At 43.5% G+C, this 10,734-nt stretch overlaps 1 protein-coding gene across 1 annotated transcript in view; it reads right to left on the minus strand.

Moving 5' to 3' along the window:
- kcnip3b (Kv channel interacting protein 3b, calsenilin) overlaps positions 1–8,505 on the minus strand; it is a 44,070-nt gene extending 35,565 nt beyond the window's left edge. Inside the window, exon 1 of the mRNA XM_080432611.1 lies at positions 8,333–8,505. Within this exon, the coding sequence (XP_080288737.1) occupies positions 8,333–8,466 (134 nt within the window). The 5' untranslated portion in view covers positions 8,467–8,505. The remainder of the gene's footprint in view (positions 1–8,332) is intronic.
- Positions 8,506–10,734: the final 2,229 nt, after the last annotated feature.

A 10,734-nucleotide genomic window follows, 5' to 3' on the forward strand; every position in this document is an offset into this window, starting at 1 on the left:
TCCGAGCCTATCAGCGTCGTCGCTCATCGTTCTGTGATTGACAGCAAAAGTAACCCTAACCATAACCTTAGTGGGGAACATAGAACCCGGGGAACATAGGTATGACCCCCTTTGAAAGCGTAGCTTGTAAAGCTACAAGTAGCTCACCATGGCAGTAGCTTGATCAAGCTACATAGCTACCCCTGGAGAAATGAAACTTGTAAAGCTACAGCTACATAGGAAAAAGTAGCTCAGCTACTCTTTTTTTTTCAGCGTTAAATTGAGAATGTATTTGGTGTATAAGAAACAAAATATAATATCCTACAAAAAAGCTAGCAGAAATATGCCTCTCAACTGAGTTCTATTTAAAAAAGGTTGACATTTTCTTTAGTAAACATCTGTGTTCATAAAGTAAAAGACTAGAGACTTAATTACACAAAAAAGAGGATATGTGATATTTGATCGTCAATCTTAACACACAGACAGTCTAGTCTTCTTTAAACATAAAACTGTAATGACACTTATTGTCTGCACTTATTATCTAATTATTCATAAGTAAAAAAAAGTAAGACTGGTCTCTTGTGTAATGATAGCTACACCTTACACATTAACTAAACAATGTTACATTCTCTCTGAAAGATTCCAGATACCTGGAAGGAATGCTGCATAATATTTTATTTTATTTTTATATGTCAACAATATCTGAACAATTGGGTCTATATTTCTTTAGATGCCATGGCATAATCTCTTGTTTACGCGACACATGAGGAGTCTCCCAAAGTTCTTAGGTGGTTCCGTTTGGCACTCATCCATGCCAACGCTGAAAAGCCGCTCACATGGAACACTGGCTGGGACACCAGTGTTGAACTTTATTAAGGCTTCTTCTCTCATTTTGGGCAGATATTTTAACACATTTTGTGGGGAGTCATCTGTATATTGGTAAAGTTTTGTCTGTAGAGGCACCCACATCCAACACCATGAATTTTGAATTTGTGTGGCCAAGGTTGGGCCGGTACTTTGGGGGTGGCAGGAGGGTTGTCCATGGTGACGTAGTCTTGCATAGCCAAACAACTATTCCACAATCTCCAAATGCCATATAGAGTCTGGGACTAAACCTCCCGAAATCCGAGGCAGGAAGCTAGCATCCGTTCACCATTTCCGTTCACGAAAATATTTTTAAATATCTTTACATTGTATTGTCTTATTTCCATTTCTGCTAAGCAGCAAGCTATACATGCTTAGATGATTTTGATCTATATTAGGATTTCCGCAAAGACAAAACGGAAATGGGGAGGAGGCTTAACTCCCCTTTATCGCTTGATCATCAAAATTGCTTCTGTGCTCCAGACTGTATGACCGGAAACATCTGAAAATTGTGGGAGGCAGGGGGGCGGGGGGGGGACAGCCATGCGCGCACACAGGGGGAGAGAGAGGGAGGGTGGGAGAGAGAGAATAGTGAGCCAAACACAGCGAGAGCATTTTCGCTGACGGACAGAGAGTGACAGAGACATAGAGGGAGAGAGAGAGAGAGGAAGAGAGGGAGGGAGGGAAAGAGAGAGAGAGGGAACGAGGGAGGGAGAGAGAGGAAGACAGGGAGAGAGAGAGGGCCAGAGGGGAGAGAGAGAGAGAGACAAGGAGATGGAGAGAGAGGGAGGACGGCAGGACGCGATGCGTTTTTTGGGGGAAATCTTTATCCCACGATTTTTTAACCCCAAAATAAGCGAGCCCTCGCTTATTTTTGCGTAATTTGTTTGTCATTGTGGTGAATGTTGTGTGTGCTGCTGATGTTGCTTTGGGGAGGTTAGGGGGGGGGTACTAGAATTCTGCCCGCGTAGCGGGAAGAACTTCTAGTTTTATACATTTGAAAACTTGTGAAATGGGACCTTCTGCATAACTTTCTACTTTTGGTAGAGTACATTTTGATACCGATACTTTTGTACTTTTACTCAAGCAAATTTTGAATTCCGGACGTCTACTTCTAAACAGAGTACTTTTACATTGCAGTATTGATACTTTTACTTAAGTAAACATTTTTAGTAAATTTCCCACCACTGCATACAGGAGACATAACTTTTAGTTGTAACTGTAACTTCATACTATGATGACGATGATCATCATCATCATCATCATCGTCATGGTAATCATCATCATCATCATCATCATCATCATCATCATTATTATTATTTATTATTATATATTTATTATTATATTGTTTCAACCTGGAACGGTACCTTACTGCATGTGGTCATTGTGTCATGCTAAGCTAAGCTAACAAAACCAAAACCTAAAAAGTTGTTTTAACCAAATCATTGCCTTAACCCCTACATACAGGAGATCATGTCTAGTTGTAACTGTGACTTCATAGTGAGAAGATGATGATGACGATGATGATGATGATGATTATTGTTAATAATAATTGTATTATTATTATTATTATTATTATTATTATTATTATTATTATTAGTAGTAGTAGTAGTAGTATTTCATTATTATTCACTCTAGTTTCCTCTACAATTGAGGTAATAGGTAGTCTAATCCAGCAGAGGGTGCTAGGCACCATGGAGTCTGCATCACAGTAGTCTATGCTTACATTCATTCACTAACACAATTGGGGAAAGAGGAAGGAAATGAAATACGAGAGGGTGGATCAAATACTGTATTTCAGACTATTCCTCAGATCAGTTGCATATAATGGCTGGCTCCGTCTTGTCATCATTTCCTTTGTCCTTTCGCAGTGATGTAATCGATTGAAAACAAAACAATATGTGGATCAACATTCAATATGAAATAGGCACTGTAATTGCAGCGTTATGACCCTGTTACATTCAAAGCGGGACAAGAACCACTGGGACAAGAGTCCACTGTGAAACTCCATCATGAATCATGAACATAAAAGTGAATAAAGATGCAGCGAGTGCGTGCTGTATATCTTTCCCTACAACCAGTCCTAGTGCCTAATTTATGTTTCATCGTACGACAAAGTACAATTCAGGCTTAACACATACAGTACACCTCAAGATTTGAGCATAATAGAGCCCCACTTGACTTGTTAATATTGCAGTGAGCCCCCAGGACTCTGGTCTGACTGCAGACTAGTAGTAGATCGAGCTATATTCTGTGGCTGCCAGAGAACTGATTATGCCATCCATGTCAGTGATGCCTTTTTAATATCTCACAGGAATTCTCTAACAACCGGCACAGGGATGTACTGCAGATGAAAACTTTAAAAGATTTAAGAGAAACAGTGGAGTACTCATGTTCCTTTCATGACGGCCTAGACACGTTCTGGAGAAGGCAAAACATCATTCAAGTCCGCCAAGCCACCCCGTCCGTATTCAATAGGAATAAAGTGTTTATTTTTCTTCCACTCCTCTCCACGAACCCCATCTTAATTTATTCCAATTAAGAAGAGTTGTTCCTGCTTCAAAGTGAGATAATGCGCTATTCATTAAAAAACTAAAACAAACCAAAAAAAACACTTCAGCTGTGTAGGTTAAAGACAGCTGCGCAATTAAAACAAAGACCACTGAATCCAAGCTTTCTTTCTCTCTAATGCCTGCTGTAAGTTATACTTTGCTCTTGCCAAAATGTGTTGTTATTTTTAGCAAGTGACACTGTCATGCGACAATATATAAATTAGGCTTATACCTGCTCTGCCCCTCACGTCACTTTTTATTCTCTCTCTCTCTCTCTCTCTCTCTCTCTCTCTCTCTCTCTCTCTCTCTCTCTCTCTCTCTCTCTCTCTCTCTCTCTCTCTCTCTCTCTCTCTCTCTCTCTCTCTCTCTCTCTCTCTCTCTCTCTCTCTCTCTCTCTCTCTCTCTCTCTCTCTCTCTCTCTCTCTCTCTCTCTCTCTCTCTCTCTCTCTCTCTCTCTCTCTCTCCTTGTCTATCCCACCCACCCACCTCTGCCTATATGGCTCACAGCCCACAGTCTCTCTTTATAGGCTTTGTACAGTAAGACAGAATTGGGTTTTTGAGACAGAAGATCCGTGGGGCCTCTTCCTAAACAATGCTCCATTATGGGGGAGTCACACCGTGATCCGTCTCAGAGGAGTGGACAGTTGGGACTAGAAACGAGACAAGAAACACTAACTGATTCAGCCAGTGGTGACACACAGCTGAACCTCTGTCACTTTGACAAATGGACAGATGAATAAGAGGAGATTGACTTACATGCAATCAATGCTCAACAGAAGGTCACACGGCCTGTCGCACAGTTGAACAGGCAACAAGAAAAAAGACAACAACAGCAAGTGAAGCCCCAAATGAAACAAACAGTATAAGTTTGGTGGAGGGGGGGGGGGATCACGCTCAGAATAAAAGACACTTAACAGGGCTCAGGGAAAATGACAGGAATTCAATGTCTTCTCGACTTTCAAATCTCCGGCAACCGAAGGACAGACGAAGGCAACAGCGATAGCAGAAAATAGAATGAGCGTGTAGCGGCTGAGTGAGAAGAGTTTTACCTGGAACCAGCGTCCCGGTAATGAAGCCAAAGAAGCAGCTCAGCAGCTTGTTGAGCTCCCTCGCGCAGTCCCGTTTGCAGTTACTCATCCTCGCCCTTCACCACCGTAACCAGGCAGGAGACAGGGTCCTGAACCACCAACTCCACTACTCAGAACCCCTCCAAACCCTACAAAAAACTGCTCAGAGTCCCCCAACTTGAAAAACATTTAAATAAATGATTTATTTCACTGACTACACCCAAACAATCTAAGAATAAACAGCTGTGAGGTGTAAGGAGAGGAACGCGAATATGAAGAATGTCTTTATCCAGTCAAAGACTTGGAAAGAATTCTTCAGCTCCCACGCCGCTGAACAAAACCAAGAACGAGTATGTTTGTTTAAAGTGTGTTGAACATCTAAATTGTCTCTTTGCATCCAGAGGCTGTTCCTTCATTCCAGTGTCGTCTGCCTTGTTTTAACTTCGAAACACCAGCACTTCTTTTCCTGAAACACTGATGTCCCACTTTTCATACAGGTGATGCTCAATGCCACCTCCTCTTCTCTCCCCTCTCTCTCTCTCTCTGTCTACCTACACGTTTTGGGAGGAGGTGAAGTGGGTCCCATCGTTTTACCTCCTTTCACTGCCGTTTCGTATAACAAACGGACGCTCCTCCTGTTTCAGTCCTGGCCATTGGGACACACAATCTGTCCAGTCCCTGTCCTCCTGACCCTGAATCAGCAGGTGGCCCCAAAACAAAAAAAAGGTAGGCTATATATCACACCGTACTTCTCGCTTCCTACTTCTGACCTCTTTCAGCGCAGGAGTGAAAGAGTATAAAAGTCTTACAGAGGCAGATCCTCCCACTCGTTTACCTCCCTCGTTCCATCCCTCCCTTCCTGTTTTCCCACATCAATCTGTGATCCCTCTCATGTTACACTTTTCATATCGCAGTCATTCATGTCTCTGTGCATCACAGTCCCGTCCCCCCATATGGCCCCACTTTAAAATCCCTCTATTCCTCTGGTTTGCCATTAACTTAAGAGATGAAGCTTGTCAGAAGTTTGTCATCATTTAAACCCACTGCCTTTGTCTCACTCGTCTCTTAGGGTTCTATGAGGTAGCAGCAAATCGTTTAGCAAGAGGAGCCACACACGGTATAAGCCTTAACATTTATTTTAAATAATCTGTATTTAATGCAAATATAAACGGTTTACTTGTGTTTACTATGCATGTGTTGTGCTCACTTCTATTGATGTTTTATGTGATACTTTAAGTATGTATGGAAGTATGTGTATCCGTGTGGGATCCAACATGCCAACACAGCATTCCTGTCCCCTCCTATCAGACTACCTCGTCTATCAATATCCGTATCATGACATTGGCTAATTTTTCTCTCACCTTTAAAGATCTATCCAACTGGACAGTGACCCCTATACAGTATATGTACAATACTCCTCTCTCTCTCTCTCTCTCTCTCTCTCTCTCTCTCTCTCTCTCTCTCTCTCTCTCTCTCTCTCTCTCTCTCTCTCTCTCTCCTCTCTCTCTCTCTCTCTCTCTCTCTCCTCTCTCTCTCTCTCTCTCTCTCTCTCTCTCTATTCCTCTAACTCAGCGTCTCCTGGACTACACAGTCTCAACAATTGCTCTATGATCTCCCCCTCCGCTCTCTCTCTCTGATTCATATCTCAAAGTCTACGCTTCTATTTTTAGTAAGTGGCCATTAGCTAGGTGATGCACAACTCTCCCCTCCCTCCCTCTGCACAACCCTTCTGCAAAATAAACAACAACAACAAAATACAGTGAGTGAGTGAGTGTGTGTGTGTGTGTGTGTGTGTGTGTGTGTGTGTGTGTGTGTGTGTGTGTGTGTGTGTGTGTGTGTGTGTGTGTGTGTGTGTGTGTGTGTGTGTGTGTGTGTGTGTGTGTGTGTGTGTGTGTGTGTGTGTGTGTGTGTTCTGTGTGGTGCAGGAAACATTAAGGCAAGGAATGCTGCAGGAGAGGAGAAGCCTACTTAATCATGTGAGAAGTGTGATTGTGGACTGTGATTAGACACAGTGGGCTCATTAGGATTGGATCTAGCTATCACATTTCAGTGGCCCTGCTAGGATGCCATCACGTGTGAAACGCATGAAACCAGCAGCTTAAGCATTGTCCTTACACATCCTCTGACAATAACCACATTGCCGCAATACTGTATGTGATGCATACTGCAGGGTTGAGCTCATTATGGCAATTTTTAAAATGTATTTCATATGTTTTTATAACTAGAGATGCGGGCCACTACACTCTTACACCTACAGTACGTCGCACTGACCTATATGCCCATATATGGCTGTATCAGGGCCCCCAGGGAACACATGTGCAAATCGGTGATGTTAGGCCACGGTTTATTGTAGTGTCAGTTAGACGGTGAAAGTTACAGTAGTTGGTGGTACGATTACCATAACACAATAATTATTCTTTTGTTACAGTATCATCATTGACTGTCTTCCATCCTATGTTCAAGGGCTCTTCGGCAGAAAACCACTTTTTTTTTTGTTCAAGCTCACAGAGGTTAGTGGAATTTAGAATTTAAACGCAGTATTGATATGATCATTTGTTATTTCAGTGGTCTATCCAGAAGGGCTGCTTTGAAAAGACGTGGGTTAGAGCTGATAGTGATAACTGATTCTCTTTACTGTGGGGCTGAGTGCAGCTTTATGTCCTCCTTGTGCGGTCTGGACATCATGAAGCTATCTGCTATATAATCTGTTTATGTTTTTATTTGTAAGAGACAGAAAGTTTGTTCAACTTCAGACTGAAGGACAATCCAATATGTTTCTCAAATACGATCTTTGTTGATTCATTGTTGACAGTCGTGATCAATTTAGACTCTGTCTATGATGGTGTTGCTTGCCGATATATCCGATCTACAAGGTCACAACATGTCGCATCACGCTGCGTTGTGACATGAGAGGCACCGTCGTACAATCAGGCTTCGGTGTCCAAGTGTCCAGACTGAGACATCTTTAGAATTTCTTTTGCTGTTCACATGTTCAGACTAAAACCAAACTGATTCCAATCTGGATATACGAAAAATCTTATTTGGGCTGCTAGTCTGAACATAGTCACATAATAATATGCTCATGTGGGATATTTTATCGAGTTTAACTCCTGATCTTAAATATACTACACATTTTATAACAGTGTAACAGTTTTGCAGAAGAGTTGTAAAAAACAATCATCATGACATCTAAACACCTTTGAGGGCCTTAGCAGACACTGAACATTTATCCAAACTGATCATGGTGACAACTATGCACCGTCATAGCTACTGTCCACCACTAGGTGGAGGAGTAATACTTCAGAGCACAGTACCTTCTGACCTGGAACCTGTCACCTGTTCAGAAAAAGACCCTTGTAAGCAGCCAGGTAGCCAAGTCAGAGTCTACCAAAGACTTTAGATCATCATCATCAAGATTGTGTGTGTGTGTATGTGTGTGTATGTGTGTGTGTGTGTGTGTGTGTGTGTGTGTGTGTGTGTGTGTGTGTGTGTGTGTGTGTGTGTGTGTGTGTGTGTGTGTTGTGTGTGTGTGTCATAAATAATCTGCGAGTGCTGACCCCAGAGGTGAGTTTTTCCCGCAGCACTGAGAGAGACAGTTTCTGCCCACAGGGGCTAATTGGAGGCAGGGAGATGTTCCATCAGTACATTAAACAATCAATAGAAAACCTTGTTAGTCACACACGTAGCATGTTCCCCTCATAGAAAGACACCCTTCTCTCTCTCTCTCTCTCGCTCTCTCTCTCTCTCTCTCTCTCTCTCTCTCTCTCTCTCTCTCACAAACACACACACACGCACACGCAATGCGCACGCGCACACGCACACACACACACTGTATTGACTTGACTGTTGTCTCAGATAGATTGTTTTGACCTCTCACCTTTGTCCTCTGGCTTGGTGCTGGCGATGATCCACTTAACCAGGCAGCACTTCATCAGGGCTTTGCGAGAGAAGCGTGGCTTCTGCCACTTTCCAGAATCCTTCACTCTGCCAGGTCCAGGATCCATGCCGTTGGCATCACCCAGCAGGCTGCCATCCACCACCTTTCCGTCCTCCTGGGGACAGAGAGAGGGATGCCCTTTTTTTATTAGCGTAACATAAACACACAAATGGCCATTGGCCACATGCCACACAAACATACACGCAGGGTTAGTGGAATTAATGTGGGTATACTATAGGCTACTTGATCAATTACTACTTACTTTCCCACCTCTCTCTCACACACACACACACACACACACACACACACACACACACACACACACACACACACACACACACACACACACACACACACACACACACACACACACACACACACACACACACACACACACACACACACACACACAGCTGCAAATTACTGATTCAAAAGGAGTTGTTATGCACATCCATGTATGTCGCTGGTGCAGGACAAAAAAAATCGATATATGCAAGAATAAAATGAGTCTGTACAGGCAGCTGCTGCTAAATAATCTTTAATGTGCAAACTATAGTACAATGTTTTGCACTTTAACCCATACAGCATCTTGATTTGAGAGAGAGAGAGAGAGAGATAGAGATAGAGATAGAGATAGAGATAGAGATAGAGATAGAGATAGAGATAGAGCGAGAGAGAGAGAGAGAGAGAGAGATGGCACCTTCACACTCCATACTGTAGTGTAATGGGCCAATTAATCCATTTGTGGGCAACTGGACACGGTTGTATAACTGAGTCACTGCAGTTATACAACATAAGGTAGCAGAGCCAGCAGTTTCTATGTATTTAATAAAAAGGAAGGGAATCTGGGGCGGTGCAGAGGTAAAAATTAATTGCCACCGTGGGCACTGTGGTTCAATTTCTCCACCGTATAGGGAGTGGAACTTGGAGGGATAGCGTCTTCCTCCACACACGTTACACCCGCCCAGTGAAACTACTCACTGTCAACTGCAAAGCAACAGCTCCATGCGTATCGGAGAGGAGACGGGTTGTCTGCAACCTTGATATTTTGAAGTTGTGTTAATGGTCTGATTATTCTCAGTGGATTGGATCTGACAGGTTAGTGTTTTCCTGAAACTCTTAAGAAGAGTGTTGTTAATGGTCTGATTGATCACAGCGGATTGGTTTTGTGTTTTCCTGTGTTTTCCTCTCAAAAATCCCCCATCACTTGTCAGCAACTCCAGCTATGCAAATGCAATACACGCTTGCACACACACACACACACACACACACACACACACACACACACACACACACACACACACACACAGGCAGGTGCGCACGCACGCACGCACGCACGCACGCACGCACGCACGCACGCACGCACGCACGCACGCACGCACGCACGCACGCACGCACGCACGCACGCACGCACGCACGCACGCACGGGAATTTCGAGGAAGATGAAAGAGACAGATGCAGAACAAACAGAAGCACTGTTTACTCTGTGGAGAGGAGAGAGAGAGAGAGAGAGAGAGAGAGAGAGAGAGAGAGAGAGAGAGAGAGAGAGAGAGAGAGAGAGAGAGAGAGAGAGAGAGAGAGAGGAGAGAGAGAGAGAGAGAGAGAGAAAGAGAGAGAGACAGACAGAGACAGAGACAGAAACAGAGACAGAGACAGAGAGGATTTTAAATGGTTGTGGGTCCCAAGGGGGTCTGACCATGCAAATCCCTCACTCTGAGCGAGTGAGAGAAAGCGAGAGAGAGACAAAGGGGAAAAGATCAAACGAGAGACAGTGAGGGAAGAAGAGCTATAATGAGAGAGAGAAAGAGAGAAGGAGAGAAGGAAGAAGCTAGAGTATATGAGAGAGAGAGAGAGAGAGAGAGAGAGAGAGAGAGAGAGAGAGAGAGAGAGAGAGAGAGAGAGAGAGAGAGAGAGCAAGAGAGAGAGGGGGGAGAGGGAGAGAGAGAGAGAGAGAGAGAGAGAGAGAGAGAGAGAGAGCGAGAGAGAGAGAGGATGGTGAACAAGGTGCAGGCTTGTTCTTGGAAGAACTGAAGTCAATTAGCATAATGAATACTGGCCTATCAGAGCAGCAGAGCAGAGGACGGCAAGAGGGCGGAGGTTGCAGGGCAGAGATAGAGATACAAAGCACTTTGCTGGGAAACACATTTGCATGGGCAGTTTCTGTGCACCATGTAATATTTAATAATAATAATAATGATAAGGGTAATAATAATAATAATAATAATAATAATCTATCTATAATCACTTTATTTATACTGTTTGTCTGAGAGACGGACAGGGAGAGAGGCAGAGAGAGCTAGTCACAGAAAGAGACACACAGAGAGAGACAGAGAGA

This window comes from Gymnoscopelus braueri (assembly GCF_963280865.1).
Source record: "Gymnoscopelus braueri genome assembly, chromosome: 7".
In the NCBI taxonomy this organism is placed as follows: domain Eukaryota; kingdom Metazoa; phylum Chordata; class Actinopteri; order Myctophiformes; family Myctophidae; genus Gymnoscopelus; species Gymnoscopelus braueri.